Raw genomic sequence first — 22,038 nt, 5'->3', positions numbered from 1 at the left:
CCAGATACGCCTCCCTTGGCGCCCAGTGGCCACTGGGACTGGAAACAGCCCGAACCATCCCATGCAGGCATGATGCCACTTTCTTTGCAACTGACAGTGGGCGGCGGGATGGCTTGGCCTGCTCTTGCAGCTCGAGCAGCCACTTGGCGGGCAGAAATCAGCCCGTGAAAGTTTTCAGAGCATGTCAATTGGCGGGGCTAGCTCCCGCCTATCAGCCCATGCGAAGGACAGTTATGAAGGTCAGTGAAGCTGCTGCCAAGCTGACACCGTACTTTCATTCTGAAGTCAGGGCCAAATTTCAACTTCTAAATAAGGAGTCCTGGATGACCTGGAAACGGCGCAAGACGAATGCTCCCCTGGCCTATAACCTCACCTGCCACACACCTAGCTTGCAGGCCAAAGCACCGTAGGATCCTCTCCTTTTCTCGACAGCCCTGCTGCTGTGCCCAAACACACGTGCAAAAGGGGGGCATCGCAGTGCCTGTTTAGAGGACAGAGGGAGGCGGCGGCGGCGCCCATGGTGTTGCAGGACCAAAGCTGGGGCTGGACGCTCCCGCGCAGAGGGACATTTCTCTCTCACCCGCTCTGCAGGAACATCCTTTGCAATGAGAGCCTGGCAGCCCTCAAAACCTTTGCAGTGTCTTCAGGAGAGGAGGGGCTGGGAGCAGTGTGCTGGAGAGAGATGGGCGGAGGAGGAAATGCCTCCACCTTTCAGTACGTGTGAAATGAGCCAGTGTACTAGTGACGACCCAGCAACAGCTAGGGATGTACGAAAGTTCCGCCATGGATCTCGGGGAGGCTGAATGCCAGCGCATTCGGCCCCCGGAAATCGGTGGCGGAACGGCCTGCCACCCCCCCGGACGGGACTTAACTGGGGCAGATCTTCCTGGTGGCGGCAGCTCCGGCCGGTCTTTCGACCAGCTGCCGCCACCACCATTTCCAGGTTTAAAAAAAACAAAACAAAACATGATAGGCTACGTAGAGATTTACGTAGCCTATCACAGCTAGATTTTAAAAAAACACCGTGATAGCCATGATATCACGGCTGACTTAAAAAAAAACAAAAAAAACCCTGCGCGTACGCTAATGGCAGCACCCATGGCCACCGCCATTTGCGTTCCTTATTTTGGCACGTCTTAGTCTACGTAAACATTTACGTAGACTAAGACGGCGAAAATAAGGGGAACGCAAATAGTGTAGACGCTACGCTATTTGCGTTCCCCTTATTTTCGCCGCCTTAGTCTACGTAAATGTTTACGTAGACTAAAACATGCCAAAATAAGGAACGCAAATGGCGGCGGCCATCGGCGCTGCCATTTGCGTACGCGCGCGTTTTTTTTTTTTAATCAGCCGTGATAGGCTACGTAAACGTTTACGTAGCCTATCACGGCTGACTGCAGGGACGCAAACGGCGGCGGCTACAGCTGCCGCCATTTGCGTCCCTGCTAGCCAGCAGCCAGATGTCCGGCTGCTGGCGGAGCCGGCTGGCCAGGATTCCGGGGGGAGGGACGGAACGCCTCCCCCCGCACCATCAGCATAATCCCCGAAAGGTACATCCCTAGGAACAGCCAAGATTTTTTTTCATTTTGCGCTTTGCAGGCGCCCTTCCTTTTTACTCCGCGAATGGAGGATGCTACATCAAACAAACAGCAACCTGTGCACAGGCCTGGGAGAGAGAGGGTGATAGATACAGCACCCACGGCAAACTGCCACTGGCTTCGGGATGGCTGCAAGCACCGGGTGCCCAGGACATGTCACTCCATCCAGGGGAAGTGATCTTTCCAGGAAGGATGGAGCCCCTTTGGCACAGAGGTGATCTGACCTCTCACTTGGATAGCACCAGACAGTGTTTCCCAACCTGGTGCCCTCCAGAATTGTGGGACCGCAACTCCCATTATGCAAGAATGATGAGAGTTGCAGTCCCACACATCTGGAGGGCACCAGGTTGGGGAAGGCTGTTGGGGCTGGAGAGGTTCATCCAGATAGCTCATGGGCTGCTAGCGCGCGTACACACAAACAGAGCTTGTATTTTGAAAAGTCAACTTTGGGGGATAAATACTTTCAGAACACGTCCATCATGTCTTGCTAAAATAATATCAAGTGTCAACTTGCTGAATCAATAGTTTTACACCTTGGCCATGATTCCACTCCATGCACCAGGTGAAGTAGGCAGAGGGCTCCATGGAATTCTCTCTTCCCCCCTCCTCCTCCCAGCTAGAGAAGGACTTCATCATCTAGGGCCTTGCCCCCAGTTGGATACATGAGACGTGTACTCGGCTCTACTGTTGCCTCTGCTTCCGAGGGCTGTGCTGCATGCACGAGGGAGGGAGGAAAGAGGGAGCGCCATTAAGCCGTAGGCTGATCAGGTGTGCCCACATAGGAATGAATTCTTAATTTATTTTCCACATCCTTAAATTAAAAGACCTCCATAACTGGGCATGTTTACAAAACCATCACATTGGGTGAATACAAATTCCCATTTTTGGAAGCAGTAATAAAAATCCCTTTGTGATACTCTCCCCCATAACCAAATTCTGTTCAGAAGATCTCCATAACAAAAGGGGGCTTGGAATAATTGTTCACTCTTTCCCATGAGGACAGGATGAGAAGCAATGGATGCAAAGAGACAGAGCACAGAATACTCTTTCATACAGACAAGAAGTCCTTGGAATCCAGCCGGGCTAACGCAAGAAGAGCCCTGCTGGATCAGAGCAAAGGCCTCGCTGGTCCAGGATTCTGTTCACACAGTGGGCAACCAGATGTCTCCAGGAAGCTCACGAGCAGAATGTCAGTGCAATGGCACCCTCCTGGTTGTGTTCCCAGCAACTGGCATGCAGAGCAAAGGGTCTCCGATACCGAGGCAATACTTGGCCATCATGAGTGGTAGCCACTGATAGTCTTCTCCTCCATGACACAGCCCAGGGTGCTTTTGCACGCAAACACCCATGGAGAGAGTGCAAAGACACCACAGGACCAAGACCTTAGCTTAGTGGCAGAGCCTAGGCTGTTGCTGCGCATGGTCCCAGGCCGGCTCTCTGACATCTCCAGTTAAAAAGGATTTGGGTACACAAGCGTCTGAGAAAGACTCCCCTGCCCGAGACCCCAAACAGCTGTGGCCTGTCAGAGCAGAGCAGCAGATGAGGCAAGGGCCTGATCAGCAGAAGGCAGCTCCAGGGACCCACAGGACGGGCGGATCATGCCCTAGCAGGCCGGAAGCCTTGGTTCCTGCCTGCCTGGGCCAGCAGCTTGCCGACGCCCCCCGGACCCCACCAGGCTCTATTACATTTGCAAGAATCTGATGGTGGATAGCCACCACCCCCAAAACTGGCAAAACCCACAGGAAAGATCCAGCTAACTCCCCCGCCCCCAGAGCAGAACCAAGCAGGCCCGCCCATTCCCAGCAATGAAGAGCGCTTAGGCTGAACGTCAGAAAGAACTCTTTCTCTGGGAGGACACAGCAGCATCTGATGGCGCTCATGGCACAAAGCAAACGTCCGAGTCTGTCAGGTGCCACAAGACTCTTTGCTGGTTTTGCTGCAACAAACCAACACAGCAGCGGAATCAGTGCCCCGGCAGGGTGCGACACTTCCTTGGTTGAAAGCTTGCGAGGAAAAAGTTGGCCAACAGAGACGTTCGAGTACAACGTCTCAGTGCCGCAGCCCTGTTGCCCAATAGAGCCCAGGGGACACAGACTGGGGGCCAGGGCTGCGAGAGGGGTGTGCTTCCGCACGGTCAGCCACGGGCCCGTGCAGATTGTGGCCTTGGCGCAGAGCTTAGCTTCCTAGGAAGCTCCGTTTCCATCTGAAAAGACACCAAGCCCCTAGCCCTGATGGTTGGGAATATACCCTTGGAAGCATCTGAGCAATGCAGAGAGGACAGGAGGATTAGGGCTTCTGGAGGTCAGAGGGCGGGGCTTCTGGCTGAGAAGCAGAGCAAGTTATGCAAATTGGAAAGTGTATGCAAATTTGCTTCGTTTGCATAATTTATACAGGCTGCAGAGTCCAGCATTTCTGCGTGCAGAATGTGGACTTTTGTTTGAAGCACAGAGAACAGCAGGCCCCGAGGACAGCGGTGGGGCATCAGCAGGGGAAGCCCTTGCCTCCTCAGACCCTGCCCTCCCCACTGCCACTCGATTCTCTTTCCCCCGAGCAGCGATGGGGAAGGCAGCCTGCCCACCCTGGCTCTCCATTAGCCCCAAAGCACTCTAGTCAGACAATCTGGGAAAAAGGGGAGCCGAGGGGGCTGCTGCTCCCTTGACTCCTGAGGGGACTGGGGGGGTCCCTGAGCCCCGGCTCGCAGCAGCCACCCAAGCCTTCAACGCTGCCCCCCCCAGCGGCAACTACACAAAGCGTGGAGAGGTCGGAGTGTTCCCAAACGAGCATTTCTTGCCCAACCCGTCCCCGCCGGCTGGGCTGACTTATTCCACCACATCCACGATGAGAGGGGCCACGTAGTCCGAGTGGCGGATCCCGAAGGTCAAGCCACGATTCTGGGTATACTGCAAGGGAGGGAGAGGAGAAAAGCAGCGTCAGGGCCAGTGCAGAGAAAACTCCTGAACAGGCAGAGCAGCCTGGCAGGGGCGCCAAGGATTCTGCTAGAGAGGCCTCCAATTTCCCAGAACTACAGTTCCCAGGGTTCCTGGTGGTGGTGAGAGTGGAAGCCATGACAGCCAAACCTGCATCTTTTCTACACTCACTTATGTCATGTGATCTGACACTTGGCCTTAGGGTCCCAGGGGACACATTTGTCGGGGCTGCTTCTCCCGCTACATTTTTCACTGCACGAGAGAAATGCAAGGACAAAACCGAGGGAAATGCATCAGTCGAGAAAAGGGCACCATGCATTTACAAGGCTGCTTTTCTCGGCAAAACACACAGACCTGGGGGACTAGCCAGCCTTTGCCTGGTCGCTCTTCTGCGCGTTTTGCTGGGCAGGGCAGCAATTTAAATGCACACATGTCACCTGCAACCGACGCAAGACACTTGTGCCTTGGGTCTCCTTTCCATGCCAAAATAACACCTGGCAAGCAGCCCCTTTGGCTGGCTCTCACAAAACAACTGCTATGCTCCAGGGGCATTTGCTCTGTTTGAAGTGAGATGAGTGTGCAGGAGGTAAGTGCCCCCCCCCCCCCCGTGTACAAAACAAATTTTTAAGCCAATCTAATGTACAACAACGAACGTTACAAGTCAATTTAGTATCTGATGGGGTAGGGGGGATTCTTCACCTGGGGGTTCTTTAAAAATACTTCTAGTTGGTGACTCCGTTCTGAATTGACCTGAGAGGACTGTGCCTTTCATGAATACGTGGATTTTATTTGTGGTGCCTGGTGGCTTGCCTGGCACCTGACTTGGTATCTTTTGGGGCACCATTTTTATTTGAACATCAGAAGAGCCGTGCTGGATCAGATCCAGGCCCATCAAGTCCAGCATTCTGTTCACACGGTGGCCAACCGCTGCCCACGGGGAACCCACAAGCAGGAGCTGAGTGCAACAGCACCCTCCTGCCCATGTTCCCCAGCAACTGGTGTGCAGGCCCACAGTAATTATGCAAGAGCAAGCATTCTCCCCTCTGCCGCCCAGTTTCATACAGTCTCTATGGTAGATTTAGATCTCCATTTCAGTGCTTTGTACACGCTGGAAACCTCACCAGTCTTAGCCATCGTGCTCACCAGTCTTAGCCATCGTGCCCACCAGCCGCATGGATGCCTGTTTCCCGTGGCTTCTTCCCACATGGCTCCAGGAGTAATTCAGGAGCCATGTGCATGGCTGCTTCCCATTGCTCAGCCAGGACAACTGCATGGGAGGGCCACAGCACTGGCCTGGCCCAAGTGGCTCCTGGACCCAAGCCTTCCTGGAGTCGTGTGGGCAACGCCACAGAGGTCATGTGTGGATTGGCCTTTACCGGGAGCACAGCTGGGTGGAATTTCACAGGTTTGCGAAGGCTGCCAGCATGCGAGCGCTTGCAGAGATGAGGGCCGTTACTGAAACCTCAGAAGAAGGGGAGGTTCATGAAGCTAAAGAGGGGAGGTTCATGAAGCTAAAGAGGCTCACGCCAGCTCTGATGCTAGGGGAGACACGCTTCTCCCACCATCCTGCAATATTCACATCTTTGCCGCAGAACAGCCCCTCCTGCACACAGGCGTACACACACACACACACACACACACACACACACACACTGAGCTCTACGGACGTCCCTCCCCCTCTCACCTTCTCAGGGCTGTATGCACCTGGGCCCGGTTTCACACTGTTGTCCCCTGGAGGCATGTTGCGAGCAAGCATGCTGAAGTGTGGCGGGCGGTTCTTGTAGCAGCTGGGGTCCACCAGGCGGTAGTTGCAGGGCCCAGGAGTCTGCCATACAAGAAAGACAAAGGGCCACAAGCAGCCCGTTCCCAGGAGACGTCCCACGTCCACACTGGGACCTCTGCCCCCCACCCCAAGCCACTGGGAACTCCTACTCCTGTGGTGCCTGTCTGCCATCGTCTTTCCCAAAGCTCTGTCAACATGTGGAGGCCAGGAACAGGGGCAGTAAGCCTTACTCAGGTCTTTTGGGGGGTTCAAGTGCTGGGAACAGAAGGCTTCGAAGGAAGCCATGGACTAGGAGTGAAACCTTGGTTCACAAGCAGGCCTGTCTTCCCTTGAGGGCAGAGGTTGTTGCTGCCTGGAGCCTGAGCACAGACAGCCATGCAGGCAAAGCTGTGGTCAAGTGGTGGAACAAGGGGCCACTATGAGAATCCGAGAATCCTAGAATAGTACGGCTGGAAGGGGCCTATGAAGACCATCAAGTGCAAACCCAGAATAGCTGCTGTGTTTGCTATTCCCTGCAGCTAGCAGCTCTGTGAGTCTGGGATGCTCCCGTACATCCTGATGAGTCCTAAGGTAACACCAGCTTCCTAAAGCTATGGGAAAATACTGTTTTTGCAGGTTTCTGCCCACCCTATATGTCTTTCACCAGTCTAGAACCACATTTCTAGTTGGCGGCTGAAAAGAAGGAAAAGGCTAATCAGAAGGCAGGAAAGTTTAAGAGTCAGTGAATAAAAAAAGGGGGGGCTGAACCCTAGGAGCGAAACTTTGCGTACTTCTTCTTCTCCCCCCCCCCCCGCTTTTTTGTATAGCTCTGGGTTTTGCTAACACATTTTTGCTAGTTTTCTTAAAGTTTAAACCTGGCAGTTGAGGTAAGCTTTCCAAGAAGTGGCCTTGCTTGATCAAAGCAAAGTACTCTGCAACACAGCTCGCCTCCAAACTAAGTAGAGATGGCAAAACTCAAGCTTTAGAATCGAAGGAGAGCTCTTTGCAAGGCCTCGGCTCCTTTGCAGGTGAAACAGAATAAACTTTGCTAAACTTGAGCTGCTAAATAGGTCACATTTACGTTTTACAAACAGATGCTAGAAAAGCTTGGAACCTTTGCCAGCAAACTTAAGCAGGAGTTTCTTAGACTAGGCTTTGAAAGCAGAATGGAACAGTAAAGGTTAAAGTGTTTAAAATACAGATACTTCAAGTGTCTTATTTCCTTTGCTTATGGTATTCGTTTAAGAATGTGAACCAAATCAATGCACATGTGCATTCATCAGTTGTGTTTAGAGTGTTGGACTGGGGCTGGAGAGACCTGGGTTCAAGTCTCCACTCAGGCATGAAGCTCACTGGGTGACTTTGGGCCTGTCACTGACTCTCAACCTAACCTACCTCGCAGGGCTGTTGTGAGGATAAAATGGTGAGGAGGATCATGTATGCTGCTTCAGGCTCCTCGAAGGAAAAGGCAGAATATATAAAATAAATAATAAATCATCCAGGGGCGGGGTGTGGGGACACCGAAATCTCCTATTCTTGCTTGTCAAAAACTCAGCAGGGCCGCTGCTCACCTTGCTGAGATCCTCGTAGAAGCTGCCGATCGTGCTGCGTCCAAAAATTGAGTAATTGGGGGCTGAGCTCTTGTTGACCACCTTGGGCCCAAGCATGGGAGGGAGCCCGTAGGCCGCAGGCCCTAAAGCAGGGAAAAGGGCAGGGAGGGGAAAGAAAGTGTGGTTCAGTAAAAAAAAAAAACAGGACTCCACACCGGATGACCAAAACCTGCCTGACACTGCCCAGATGTGTTGAAATACAACTCCCATAACCCCCCAGCTAGCACAGGGAGGTTTGGTAGGGGAATGTTAGGAGAAGCACCAAGCAAATCTAGAGGAGGTCTCTGGCTCCCCAAGCCCTGGAAAGAAGCACTGTGGGTGAGACAGGCAGAGATGGGTCATCCATCATCAGGGGACCAGAGAATGTTCTCAAAGGCCACCAGTGAGATTGCTGGGCAGGTGGTTGCCCTGGAGGTAGAGGGAGGGACTGGCAAATCCCATAGGAACATCGGAAGCTCCCTGGTACCAAGTCTGACTCTCGGTCCACCTCACCCAGTATTGTCAACGCGGACTGGCGGCAGCAGCTCTCCAGGGCTCCAGGCAGGATTCTTTCCTAGCCCCACCTGGAGATGCTGCCAGGGGTCGAACCGGGGACCTTCCACGTGCCAAGCAGGGGCTCTGCACTGAGCTATGGCCTGGCCCCTCCCCTCCAGACAGCGCTCCTTCTACCAGGTCAGCCTCCCCGGCCTGGCGTCCTCCAGATGTGTTGGAGCCCAATTTCCATCCCTCCCAACCAGCACAGCCACGGGCGCACTCACACCACACCCGTAAGTAGGGACATTCACGCGCCATGACAGGCAGAGGAGTCCTCGGAGAGAGGCCCTGCCCAGCCCAGCACCCAGATGTTCTCTAACTGGAGACGGCAGGGAACGAACCCAGCTGGGATCTTTTGCATGCAAAACAGTCCCTTGGCCACCTAGCCACAGCGGCTATTCTGCAGCCCCTCCCCATAGGGCAGCAGCAGGGGATGGGGTGGCCTTGCTGTGGGCGGAACAGGTTCACACCTTGGCTGGTGTTCAATGCTCACCCAGGGTGGGATTCTCACTGAAGGAGAAGGCTGGCCCCCACCGATGAGACGAGGCCATCGCTATCAACCTACCATGATCCATACAATGGGCCACCACGAGCACAAGCCAAGATCTAGAAATACGCACAGAGCCAGTAACTCAGGCGGATGATCTCATCCACAGTCCCCACATCAAGTGGCAAAGCATGCAACACACGCGTATGTGCGTCATATTATCAGGGAACTTTTTTATGGATGGAGTTCTCTAGTGACGTTTATGGTGCAATCCTATGCACGTTTAGACAGAAAGCAGCCCTACAGTCCCCAGCTTTCCCCAGTCAGCCATGTTGCCTGGGGAATGCTGGGAGCTGTAGGACTTTTTTCTCTCCAAACATGCATAGGGTTGCACCCTTAACTTTCTAAATATTTCTATTGTTTTCTCTTAGCCTAATAGAAATAAAAAGTGAAATACTGAGAACCTAACACAAGTAAAAGGTTAAGATCTGAAGATAGTAACACCTAGGTGGGCTAGGCCTCCCTTTCAGCAGGGGTTTGGAACTGATTTTGGCCCTCGGGCTGAATTCCATTTCAGAGAAGCTCTTGGGGGCTGCATTCCAGTGGTGGGCGGGGCCACGGGCAAAAGGGGCGGGACCAAAAATGCTACCATATTTTCACCTATAGCCCCTCGTGCCAGTCGCTAAGCCCCTGGAGAGGCACTTCAGCCTTTTGGCATGGGGGTGGGGGGACTGTACAAGAGCCAGGAAGCCTCCCACAACCATCCATCAGGGGAAAGGGTGTGTGGCTTTCTGGGAAGCCCTGGAGGGCCCAATTGCTACCCCAGGAGGGCCGCCTTTGGCCCATGGACCTGAGGTTCAATGCCCCTGCTTTAAAAGAACTAGGGAGCCTGGGCCTGCCCTGAATTCCAGTCTGGGTCCTCACGCCCCTCGAAAGCTGTCCGCCTGCTGGGGTGAGTCACCCGTGGACCACAGAGGCCCTGGCTGCGTCTTCCAGGACTAGCCTGAACCTGCTTCCAGAGCTGGCACTGGCACCCGTGGCTGGGCGATGCTCCACGGGGAAGCACCAGGAGAGGCTTTGCCACACGCTGGCTGTTGCTGAGGGCAACCCTTGGCAAGGGATACCGACGCCGCCTTCATTCATGAGAGAACAGCAGAGCCTCGAGGGCAAAGCCAGGCCACCAGGTGAAAATGTCTGTTTTCATCTTTTACAACTTTTTAGGATGGGGATAAGCTGCACCGAAGCTGGGAAACCACCAAACAACCAGTGGTTTGGGGGAAAGGGCTGGGGTTGGAGGAAGGGGAGCCCCGGAGGGCCGGATTTGGGCTGGGTACTGAGGTTCTGGACCGGACTTAGGGGGATATTTTGGTCTAGCAAAGGAGCATAGCGAAAGAAGAGTGGAGGCCACACTTTGGGTCCTGTCACCCCTCCCTCACCTGGTGTCTGGTCGTTCTCGAAGTCCTTTGTCCGTGAGGCAAGCGAGTAGATGGGGGGGGAGGGGTAGGCCCACCTCCCGGCTTTCTCTGGGGAATAGCGGCCTGCGAAAAGCAATGAGAGTGGGGCTGAATTCATTGGACTGTCAAGCATTTTTGGACACGAGACGCTGAACCTTTCCAGAGCTCTTTTCTCTGTCTCCTGCGATCACTGTTACTGCAGAGAGTCATTTGTCGTGTAAGTGAGCATTCTAGCCGATGTTGGTTTTACATGCCCTGCACAAACACCTCAGATCAAGAACCACCCAAAGCAGCTACTCTAAGTTTCCCCTGGTAACATCTAGGAAAAAGGCAGTGTGTGACTAAAAATCACTGCGCTCGGAGTTCCCTGAGCTACTTCCCTGACTGTGAGGGGTGGGGTGCGGGGACATCCCAGGGGCTTATGGGGCCTGGGGCAGGTGTGATGTTGGGGGCCTTGTCACTGCCCCCTACAAGGACCCAGGAATCCAACAGAGCACCAGAGGAGGATTATTTTTCTTCTTCTTTTAGCCCCAGTGCAAGGGGGAGGGGGTGAACTTGAGCACACTCCGGGAGAGAGCGGAGGACAGGAAGGCCTGGCGTGCTCTGGTCCACGGGGTCACGACGAGTCGGGCAGGACTGAACGACTGAACAACAACAAAGGGGGAGGGGAGGCTTAAATCTCCTCTACCCACGTGCAACCGTCCCCATTCAGATCAGGGTAACTCATGCTTACTTGAAGGTAAAAAAAGGAAGGATCCGCTACATGCGATGCATTTAACATACCATGTAGCTTAGCTCTCAGAACAGACACTTTTGTGGAGACGAGACACCGAGATGCTGCCCTCAACAGAAGCCAAGAACCCCTCGCAACATCTCGGCCCAAAGTCTCATGTGACAACAAGCATGGAGTTGCAGGAGAGACAACGAGCTCCTTATTCAGAAGCCCCACTTTGAAGACGGCTGACCGAGTCGGCCCGTGGTATGCCGACAGACTGCAGCTCCTCCAGGTCTCGGACAAAGAGGGGCTCCTCTCCCAGCTCTGCTACCCACTGGGCAGCCTTTTTAAACTGGGCAAGCCCAGGACTAGACTGGGACTTCTGCATCCCAACCAAGCACTCTCCCACAGAACTGCGGCTCCTCTGCCATTGAAAGCACCACCACAAAGGACTCCTGCCCAGCCTTCTCCGGGGACAGAGATTCCGCGCTCTCCGCAAGCTGTTTCTGCACTTGCCGTTTCAGGTTCCTTCCAGGTTTGACCATGAGGCTGGAGGTGGTTTTGCGAGAGATGCAAATATTGCCGCCTCCCCTGACTTGGTGCCCTCCAGATGTTCTGGCCTACAGATCCCATAATCACATTATGGTTTGTGATAATCACAATAATAACAGATCCCATAAGAGGAGGAGGAGAATGTAAGCCGCCTTGGGTTCCTTGCAAGAGGAAAAAAGGCGGGGTATAAATGCAATAAATAAATAAATAAATAAATAAAATAATCTGGCTGGGGAATTATGAGCATCGTAGGCCAACCCATCTGGAAGGCACCAGGGTGGGGAAGATAGGTTGCCATAGGAGGGTACTTGCCCATGGGGATCTACGCTTAACCCACTACTGACTCTGGTGAACAGGTTTGCTAGGATTTGTAGTGTTTAAAAAACCTCCTTGACCAGAGACAAAAACAGGGCAAAGCAGTGTGTGTGCGCACCAAAACCAATAATGCCTCCATTGCACTGCTTTGAATCCTCCTAAAAAGAATCATCCACTTCCAGCCAAGATCTGTCTCCCTGTCCTGTCCTGTCCTAGCTTGGATGGATTAGAGTAAACAACATGCCTGTCTCTTCTTGCTTCTGAGAAGAAGAGGATCCACAGCTTAGTGGCAGAGATCTGGAGATGTTAGGCAAGGTCTTGGCAGCATTTCTTCCTAATTCATTAATCTACAACAGCAATTTTCAAAGCATGTTCTGGGGAGATTATCAAGGGATTATCAAGCGTTCCTCCATGCGAAGGTCAGGAATGATAGAGAAGCTTTCTTGGAAGACAGCTGCACTGCACGTGCGCGCGCGCGCGCGCGCACACACACACACACACCCAGTCCATCCGTTCTGCCCCGCAATGTGACAATGCAGGGAAGTACAGAGTGCACTTTAGGCCACACTCTCAGTTCACAAGTCAGTGAGGCCCAGCAGGCATCTTGTTAACTGAGTGTGCACCTGAAAATGTATCCCAGAATCCTTTGCAATGTGCAAGAATTCCACAGCCAACACCCTCAGGGCTCATTGTCAGACATGTAGTCACACTTTCCACATTTGAAAGCGACTGAACTGGAATAAGGACATTTGGTCTCGCTGCTGGTGCCCCTTTATTCCCAGAGGAAAAATGGGGAGACCAGTTTACTCCTTGGCAGCCCTCCCCTGTCAACCCCCCTCTGAACCGCATCCTGGAGGTGCTTTGTGCCCAGCTCCCGAGTCTGACCTGGCCCTGGAGTCATAAAAGTCACAACATCCCTGGGGCGTCCGTAGATGGAGAACGCAGGAATCCCGTCCCGGCCCTTCATGGTCATGTTGGGTGGGACGAGGTAGCCCGGACCGGGAGAGCAGCTCAGTTGCTCCTGGAACCGGCGGGTGCCAAAGCTGAACGCGGGGGCACGGTAGCGAGAAGGGTCATGTTGCTGAAAGCCTGCAAGGAGGAGGAGAGCGTTTCCGTCACAGACGGGACGAAGACAGGAGTGACGGTCTGTGAGGCAGCCCTCCGTGCTGGCTGGGAATGATGGGAGTTGCAGTATAACACATCTGTAGGGTACCAGCTTGGGGAAGGCTTTCCTAAGGAACAGCTTGCTCAGTGTTCTCTCTGCCGGCAGTGACCACTCGCAGCAAAGTTCACAAGCTGGGCACAGCAGCAGTAGCTGTGCCCTCTGGTTTGCCCCTAGGGTCTGGATGCAAGAAGAGGCAGGAGGTTTTCATTTTTGACAGCAGCCACTGACAAATGTTTCCTCCACCTAGTTGTCTAATCTTCTGTACATCCCTTTTCGCCCGACCATCATCAAAACATCCAGTGACAACGAGTTCCACATGTTGATCCTTTACATGCTGTGTAAAGAAGCACCACTGAAACCTGCCACTTGTCCGTGTCAGAAGTTTTTCATTGGGTGTCTCTACATTAAAGGACATTTTGCAGCCTTACTAGGGCATTTTGCTTCCATTCCCTTGGCACAATGAGGGTGTGCTCTTTCAGAAGGCAGAAGTGCGCCACCTCCTGGCTGGCCATGCAAGGGGGTTCCCGATGTTTGTAATGGAACTGTGCCATCTAGTGGCTGCCCCAAACCTGCTTTTTAAAAGAAGTCCAGCTTATTTCTCAGGGGTGGGGGGGTTACAGCATGATTACCCAGGGAAGGAGCGGGAGACCTAGAGGTTGATGACATTATGTAATGGCCCGCAGACTTCCATGAGTGGCCAGTCACGAGCGCACGATAAATGCCTCGTGTAGAAACAGCCAAAGTCAAGGGATGGAAAGAGTCAAATCTCCATATTTACTCTCTGTACCTGCCCTCACCAAATGGTATACCTGTCTATATGGTATCTCTCTCAGCAATCCCCCCCCCCCCGCTTTAAGGCAAAAACTGAAAATTCCCAGGCTATTAAGCCTTTTTTCCTTGGGAAGAAGATCCGTCCCATGGATCATGCTAGTTCCCCTTCTTGGAATCTTATTTGTGTCACAATTTCACACCAGGTTTGAGAATGCAGACTGGAAAAATGCACACGCTCAGTATAAGGGAGCATAGCTCACAATGGAGTCCATGGAATTTAAATGTTTCCAGCCAAGGCCATTTTCTGAGGGAGCTGTTACCAGCTTGGGGAAAGGTTTCAAGGCTCATCTACTTTGGTCTTTTTCATATGCTGAATTTCCTAGCGCACCAGATGCACCTTTTCCTTCTTTTGCAGGGGCCGGGGGGCGGGGGGTGTCAACAGAAGGCATCATGAGTACAGGCAGGAAGATTGGAAGATACTCCAAATGTCCCCTGGAAAGACTGGGGATGAGTGTCCTTGGTGCCCAGGGTGACTGTCACAACAGAGGGAGGATGGAAATTCAGGTTTGCACAAGTCTTATAGGCTAGTGATGTGCATGTGCATGTGTGAGATGTGTGAGAAAGTTGTTCTTTGTAATGTGTGGCTGGCTGCTGTGAAAGCATGAGAATGCCCCCACCCAGCTGGCCTGTGCTAGGGTTACGACACAGGACACAGGGTCTTCGTCCCCCCTTTTAGGAATGGGCCAGTGCCCATAGCTCAACTCCCCGCATTTGCTCACCAACATTCGTTGGGAGCCCATATTTGGGCCCTGGGCTGCTGTAGAGGGCAGCGATTGGCCCCCGGGGCCGGTGGGGTCGCCAACTGCCCACCCATACATCCGTGGACATGTCCAATGCTTCGTGCTATCCTTCCGCTTGCTCTGAAAGGAAATCAGGAGAGAATATTTTAAGCAAAATGCCTGGCCAAGGAGTGGCTTTGCCTCTAAGCCAGGGGTGGGGAAGCTCAGGTCCAGGAACCAAACCTGGCCCTCTTGGGGTCCCCATCTGGCTTTCCAGGATTCCCCAGATGACCACGCCCCTTCCCCTGGCCCCTCCCCTTTCCCCTGACCAACAATCATTTGCTGGTCTCCTGGCTTTTCTGCAGCCCCCCACCCATTCCAAAAGATTGAAATGCCCCTCCTAAAGCTTCACTGCTGGCAGGGAGAGCTGTAAACTAACACATGCTGGTGCTTTGGCCCCAGCCCTTTGCCTCCACCCACCACTGGAGCGCAGCCCCGGAGAGATTTTAGGGAAAGGGCGCGCTGGTGCACAGTGGCCAGCATGAAGGGAAGGGCCGCCCAGCACAGAGGATTCGGGGCTCCCATCAGCCCAGGGCCGCTGGTAGCCTTCCCACCCTTGGGCCCTTAGTGCTGCTGATGCACGGCGTTTGGTTCTGCCTGGAGTGACACTGATGACAGACGGTTTTCCTTGTCAGACATTTAATTCTGATGAGGTGCTGCTAAATCGGTACCCGGCTGCGGCAATGGACTGGATGAGGGTTTTGATAAACTGGAGCTCAGTCCAGACAAGGTGGAGGTACTATGGCTTGGTGGTTCATCTGCCCAAGAGAGTGGGCAGGAACAGGTTTACCCTTCCCTTGAAGACACAAGTGTGCCGTCTGGGAGCTCTGCGTGGCCCATTTCTGTCACTAGAAGCCCAAGGGGTTTAGTGGCATGGAGTCCCTTCTACCAGCTTAGGCTGTGCAGACTGAACACAGATAGCCTTGCCTCAGTTATCTGTGCTCCAGTAGCCTCCAGGTTAGGGATGTACGAAAGTTCCGCCACGGATCTCGGGGAGGCCGAATGCCAGCGCATTCAGCCCCCCGAAATCGGTGGCGGAACGGCCCCCCCGCCCCCCCCAGGACAGGACTTACCTTAGGTGGATCTTCCTGGCGGCGGCGGCTCCAGCGGTGGGCCGGCGGCGGCAGCAGCAGCAGCGGCCAGTCTTCCAACCGGCTGCCGCCACCATTTCCAGTTTAAAAAAAAAAAGTGATAGGCTACGTAAATGTTTACGTAGCCTATCACGGCTGATTAAAAAAAAAAAAAAATGCACGTACGCAAATGGCCATTTGCGTTCCTTATTTTGGCACGTCTTAGTCTACGTAAACATTTACATAGACTAAGACGGCGAAAATAAGGGGAACGCAAATAGCGTGCGTTCCCCTTATTTTCGCTGTCTTAGTCTACGTAAATGTTTACGTAGACTAAGACGTGCCAAAATAAGGAACGCAAATGGCCATTTGCATACGCGCGGTTTTGGGTTTTTTTTTTAATCAGCCGTGATAGGCTACGTAAACATTTATGTAGCCTATCACGGCTGACTGCAGGGATGCAAATGGCGGCGGCTACGGCCGCTGCCATTTGCGTCCCTGCTAGCCAGCGGCCGGATGTCCGGCTGCTGGCGGAGCTGGCCGGCGGCTCCGCAGAATCACTGCGGAGCACAGCCAGCCGGCCGGCCAGGATTCCGGGAGGGGGAGGAACGGAGCGCCTCCCCCCCCCGGTGAGGATTCCGGGGGGAGGGACGGAACGCCTCCCCCCGCACCATCAGCATAATCCCCGAAAGTGATTTTCGTACATCCCTACTACTCCAGGTTAGACTACTACAGTGTGCTCAACATGAGCTGCCTTTGAAGGCAGTTTGGAAATGGACTGGGGTCTGCTCAATTAGCTCCCTACACAGCTGATATTACCTAGCCATGCTCTTTGTGATGCTCCCAAATTTCAGCAGGGGCTTGTGCCCCCCACGTGAGACAAAGGTCTCTTCAGCTGTTCTTGTATTATTCATAGCAGCTTCACAGCTCTTGGGTTCTCCTGGCATCATCTTTGTCACTTGAGGCTTAGGTGTCCGCAGTGGCACAGTGTGCCTTCTACCAACTTCAGCTGCTGGCCCAGCTACACCCCTATCTGGACAGGGATAACCTGGCTTCAGTAGTTACACTCTGGTAACCTCCAAGTTAGGTTACTGCAATGCACCCTCCATAGGGCTACCCTTGGAGATGGTTCGGAAGCTGCAGCTTGTGCAAAATGCGGCAGCCAGATTGATTCTGGGGACCAGAAGATCTGGACATATAACACCAATCCCAGCCCACTTACACTGGCTGCCTGTAACTTTCTGAGCCCAATTTAAGGTGCTGCTTTTGACCTATAAAACCTCACACAGCTCTGGGCTGCAATACCTGCCGGAGCACCTCTCCCGGTATGAACTGACCTCCACATTATCTTCAGCATCTAAGGCCCTCCTCCAGGTGCCTCTGCTGAGGTAGGTTCAGAAGGTGGCAACCAGGGAGAGGGCCTTCTCCGTGATGGTCCCCCAACTGTGGAATAATCTCCCCACTGAAGTCTGCCTGGCACTAATGTCATCGATTCAGCTTTCCTCTAGTCCCAGGCATTTGACAGCACATTGACAGGTTTTTAACCGGTCCTGGAACGTTTATTGTTGAGTGTTTTAAATTCTTTTGTATGTAAATGGTTTTTATATTATGTTCTATATTGTATTTTTAAAGTTTTAATCTCTTGTAAATCACCCAGAGAGCCTTGGGTAATGTGCGGTATAGAAAGGCAATAATAAATAAATAAATAAAGTGAACACTCACCAAAACCTGAGCTCAATTAAGTATGTGTGTGTGTGTGTGTGTGTGTATATATATATATATATATATTTAAAACATTGCAAGAAATTTCAATACTGGCTGGCATACTTGCTGGAAGAATGTGGGGTCGGTGATTAGGGTAGCATTAGTCATATTTTCCATTTATATGCACTTTCATCGGTAAGTGGTTATGTTTTTATATAATGCATTGGTCCCCTTTGGCAATGGGGTGGTGTAAATGAATTCAGAAGGTCTAATTTTGTCACAGGGTTTCATTAGGCTTCTTTTGTTTTGTATAAATTAACTGTGTCCCAACACTGGTGCTAAGAGGAAGAAAAGATACTGCTCATAAACTGTGCCAGGCAGCCCCACAGATTTCGAGGGGACCTGCTCCCTAGAAAAATGTGGCTAAGACTGGGGTGTTAGCCCCCCTTTGGCTGTGTGCTGCCCAGCTCGCCTCTTGAATAACTTTCAAACCCAAGGCAGCACACAGAGACGTGCCACAGGGTGGCTTCGGGGCTTTGGGCAGGATTCTGCAAGTCCTCTCTGTGGCCTGGTTGCCATGCCTCCAGGGACAACTAGTCAGGCACTGCCCATGACCTCTTCCTGAACATCAGAATTGCCCTGGTGCTGGATCTGACCCAGGGTCCAACCAGTGCAGCATCTGTTCGTGCAGTGGCCGACGGCTGTCCACGGGAAACCCACAAGCCGGACACGAGCGCAACAGCGCTTTCCTGCGTGCCTGTGCACGACCCCCCTCTCAAGGCCCTCCAACGGGTGGCCCGTCGTTGCTGTCGTCGTCGCCGCACTGCCAACCCGCCTTCTTCCTTTGGCGAGGCGCCCGAGGGGGCTCGCGCGGTCCCCCCTCCCCGCCTCCGCTCCATCCTCACAACCACCCCGCGGGCGCGCCCGGCTGAGAGTCGGCGCCCGGCCCCACGCCGCCCCTCCCGCGCGAGCTCCCTGGCCGAGCGGGCAGCAGCGAGGCCCCGGGGCCCAGCGCGCGCGCCGGCCGCTGCAGCCTCCGGTCGCGCACCCTCCGAAGCGATACGGCGCCGCGGCCGGGGCCGGGGCCTCGCGCCTGGGGGTCGGTGGCGGGGCGGCCGGGGGCAGCCGGCTTCCCTCCCCGAGAGAGCCGCTCTTCCTCAGGGGCCGAGCGCTGCGGGCGATACTGGGGCGCGGGGGGGCGCGGGGTCCCGGCTCTCTCCCGCCCCGCCCGCTCTCCTTGGCGCCCCGCGCCACTGCCCCGAGCCCGGCCCCGCCAGGCTTCCCCGCCCGCCGCACCCCACGCTCGGAGCCGGCAGAGGAGAGGCCCCGCGGGGGGATCTTCGGTCCCCGCAAGGGAGGCGCGGCGGGGGCGATCCAGAACAGGGGTCCCCGCTAGGCCGGGTCGGAGCGGCGAGGCGCCACCCCTCCAAAGTCGCTCCGCCGGCTCAGAAGCGGGGCTCGGCCGTGCGCGGAGGGGGCACCGACCTGGAGGCGGAGCGCAGGGGAGCTGCCGCGCGGCGAGGCGGACCGCGGAGACGCCTGCGGAGCAACAGAGGCGGCCGCGGGACTGAGCCGGCCGCGGGGCCGAGCCCCATTGTGTACCTCGTCTCCCGGCAACCGGCCCCGCCGCGGCGCCGCCTCCGCCTCCTCCCCCGGGCCGGGGCCGGCGCGAGACGTCCGGCGCGGGGGGGAGGGCCCTCTGCCCATGCCCAGAGAACGCTGCCCTCCCTTTTGGCCTCCGTACGGGCGACGAGCTCCAGGCGCCGCCGCCCCGCCCTGCTGCTGCTGCTGGGCTTCCCGGAGGCGGCCGGCCACGGAGGCGGGCCCGGGAGGGCCCAGTTCGGCCTCATCCAGCCCGCGGGGCCGGTCAGCGGCGGCCGCCTGCGGAGGTCCGCCGGGGAGCCTTCCGGGTTCCGAAGCAGCGGCCGGCCGGGGGGCAGCAGCGCGGGCGCCCGGAAGCCTGCGTGGCCGGAGGGGCCGCCTGGCGGGGCGCGGGCTGCGGGGCTCCGGCCTGGTCCGCGGGCGGGGTGCGGCAGGCTGGGCCCCCCTGGGCGAGGGCCAGCCGCCCAGGGCCCCCGAGAGCGCAGGCGCGCGGCGCCAGGGCAGCAGAAGCTCGCCCCGCGGCCCCGGGCGCTGCCGAGAGCTGGCGCCGCACGCGCTCCGCGCAGCCCCCGGGGGCGGCGCGCGTCCGGGGAGCGGGCGGGGCGGGCGCTTCGCAGCGTCAGAGGCGCACGTGGCCGCCCGCGCCCCCGCCCCGGCCGGGCGTTGCGGGGGGACGCGCGAGCGGCGGGCGAAGCCTGCCCAGGCGCCGTCGAGGAGCGCGGCGAAGGCGCGGCGCCCGGCGTCCCGCGCGAGGGAAAGCAGCCCCGGTGTTGGCGAGCTGCCGTTTGGCCCTGGCCAGGCCCCGGGCCGCAGGGCCTCGGCGATGCTGCGGCTCGCCGTCTTGCCTGATGCCCGGCCTCGCGCGGCGGGCTGCTGCGGAGCGCCCCGGCTATCGGGCAGCCGAGAGACGAAATGAATACAGAAATCCGCTACTGCAACGGATGCAAAAAACAGGGACGTGCGGCGCCGAAAACAGAAGCTGCGGGCTTCTGGAACGGGAAAGCTAGCCTTTCCCGTGAAGCTCTTGGCCCTGTACCTGAGGACCGCCGCCCCCCCCCCCCGCACCTTCTGAAAGTGCGTAAGAGAAGCGACCGCATCGTCGGCCATCGTTCCCCGCTTATCCCTGTAGCCTCTGCCTCTCCCCTGTTCCTTGGTGGTTTCCCCTCTTTTGGATGTCAGACTGCCGCCTCCGCAGGGCCGCTCTCTCGTGGTCTGTGAAGCACTAGATAGATGGATCTTATGGGAAACATGATTATTAATACGAAGGAGAAGAACCATAACAAAAAATGCTGCCTCCTGTCTCGTTCTCAGAACTAGAGACGGTGCTTTGGTGTATAGAGCAACTGCTCAGGAGCATTCCATCCGGTCATTTGGGGATACAGTTTGTTTAAAGATAGTTGTGACCAACCTCAAAACCAGCTGTCAGGAATCCTGGCTTCAGTTCAGGGTTTTTGTCTGAGCCCAGCCATTATATCGCAGCTTTGTGGGAGAGAAAGCAACCAGGCCATTGATGTCAGCAGTTGCATGGGCATTATTCTGTTGTACTAAAATTATGTGACTAGACATGGAGAATAAAGAACCAGGAACAAGGAAGTAGCCCCACATCAGGGTTTCCTTGCACAGCATCACTGAGCATGTTTGCTGCTAATTCCCAAGCCCTGTTAGTGAAAAGCTCCAGAAGATGGACAAAAGCTACATAACCCGGGCTTGATTTGAATAATGCTGGGGCTCAGAACCTGATCTGAATGCCAGGGCTCAGCATTTGGGGGGCAGCCCCAACCACAGATGTACCCTGTTTAAAATAATAATGCCCTTTAGGAAGAATTAGTAGCTGGATGTTGCACATTCCATATATTTCAGTCTGGTCATGCAATCTTCTCCCAGGTCTGATGGCCACACCCCCCTAGAGTGATCTGCACATCCACTATCGTAACTTCAGGGCCATTTTTGGGCACAGAAAGGAGTTGGGGCGCACAACACTCATCCCCTGGGATGTTACCAGGCACCTTAAAAGAGCCAGGAGCCAGGCCCATCGACACCATGGCCAGGCCCATCTACCTAAAATGTCTGTATGTTGATTTATATCTATATAGGCAAAAGGCGAAGGGGACGGCAGAGGATGAGATGGCTAGATAGCATCACTGATGCAATTAATATGAACTTGAGCTCACTTCGGGAGAGAGCGGAGGACAGGAAGGCCTGGTGTGCTATGGTCCATGGTGTCAGGGGGCCCTAGCCGGCCTCTTTCAGTCTACTCCAGTAGCCAACTCCAGACACAGACAAAGGATTCTTTTCAAGGCTTTATTCCTTTTACGACTTAATAACTCAATCACCAGCAACTAAGCTATGAACAGCAGAGTAACCTATGCCCCGGGTTGGAAACAGCTGGTCCCCGTTTGAACAAGAATCACTTGCAGACCCTGAACTTGGGAGAGTCCCTCCCCCTTTTGACCGTTGCTTGTGCGCCAAACAGGCGCTACACCTCCTTTCCGTGCCCTCCGTAGCTCTTTGCGTCTGCGTCAAGCATCCAGCCAGCCCTCCTCCAACGCTCTTTCACTCCCAGGACTGCTATCTATCTATGGAATGCCAGCAGGAGGAATCTCTGCCAGCTGCAGGGCCTGGGAGGGATGAGCGCGCTCCTCTCCCATGGACGGCTGTTCCTCCTCAGAATCAGAACTGCTCTGAGGTTCTATGGGCTCAGTGTCCACCCTGACACATAGGGTCACGAACAGTTGGACACAACGACTGAACAACAACATGCAAACATTACTGGGATTTAATTATATTTCACAGGAGGCAGAGGCAGCCAATTAACTTCTCATCCAAATAATCCCAAATAAAATATCCTTCAATAAATTTGCAGATCATCCCAACCAATGGGAAAGGTTTTTCTTTTCCTAAGCTTAATTGCCATGCAGGGGAAGATTTTTCCA

The 22,038-nt window shown here is 54.9% G+C and overlaps 1 protein-coding gene across 6 annotated transcripts; it reads right to left on the bottom strand.

The window, feature by feature from the left end:
* Nucleotides 1–2,348: 2,348 nt before the first annotated feature.
* Nucleotides 2,349–21,386, bottom strand: CIMAP1B (ciliary microtubule associated protein 1B). 6 transcript variants are annotated; one of them, XM_084808884.1, is made up of 8 exons: nucleotides 18,989–19,044; nucleotides 15,803–15,884; nucleotides 14,670–14,810; nucleotides 12,840–13,043; nucleotides 10,355–10,456; nucleotides 7,859–7,980; nucleotides 6,210–6,350; nucleotides 2,349–4,498 (listed from the first exon to the last, which is right to left on the bottom strand). In XM_084808884.1, the coding sequence occupies exons 3-8, from the start codon at nucleotides 14,776–14,778 to the stop codon at nucleotides 4,418–4,420; spliced, it is 759 nt and encodes a 252-aa protein (XP_084665010.1). In that variant the 5' UTR covers nucleotides 14,779–14,810; nucleotides 15,803–15,884; nucleotides 18,989–19,044; the 3' UTR covers nucleotides 2,349–4,417. The 6 variants fall into 6 exon arrangements, with proteins under 6 accessions (XP_084665010.1, XP_084665012.1, XP_084665011.1 ...); XM_084808887.1 differs by lacking the exon at nucleotides 15,803–15,884 and adding an exon at nucleotides 8,997–9,037 and having other exon boundaries at nucleotides 2,365–4,498; nucleotides 18,989–19,153; XM_084808886.1 differs by lacking the exons at nucleotides 15,803–15,884; nucleotides 18,989–19,044 and adding an exon at nucleotides 20,171–21,386.
* Nucleotides 21,387–22,038: the final 652 nt, after the last annotated feature.

Source organism: Heloderma suspectum, chromosome 7 (genome assembly GCF_057233095.1).
Source record: "Heloderma suspectum isolate Gila_16-S chromosome 7, 16-S_ref, whole genome shotgun sequence".
In the NCBI taxonomy this organism is placed as follows: Eukaryota; Metazoa; Chordata; class Lepidosauria; order Squamata; family Helodermatidae; genus Heloderma; species Heloderma suspectum.
Note: the sequence above shows the minus strand (reverse complement) of the source record. Positions and strands in the feature narration are given on the sequence as shown.

What these genes read in the sequence shown, in the direction of transcription:
- CIMAP1B (XM_084808886.1), bottom strand. Translation starts at nt 14,778, where the DNA reads ATGTCCACGGATGTATGGGTGGGCAGTTGGCGACCCCACCGGCCCCGG. An exon ending in TTTTATGACTCCAGGGCCAG is followed by an intron (nt 10,457 to 12,839) that starts GTCAGACTCGGG and finishes TGCTTTTCGCAG; the next exon opens with GCCGCTATTCCCCAGAGAAA. An exon ending in GTGCATACAGCCCTGAGAAG is followed by an intron (nt 4,499 to 6,209) that starts GTGAGAGGGGGA and finishes CCTCCCTTGCAG; the next exon opens with TATACCCAGAATCGTGGCTT.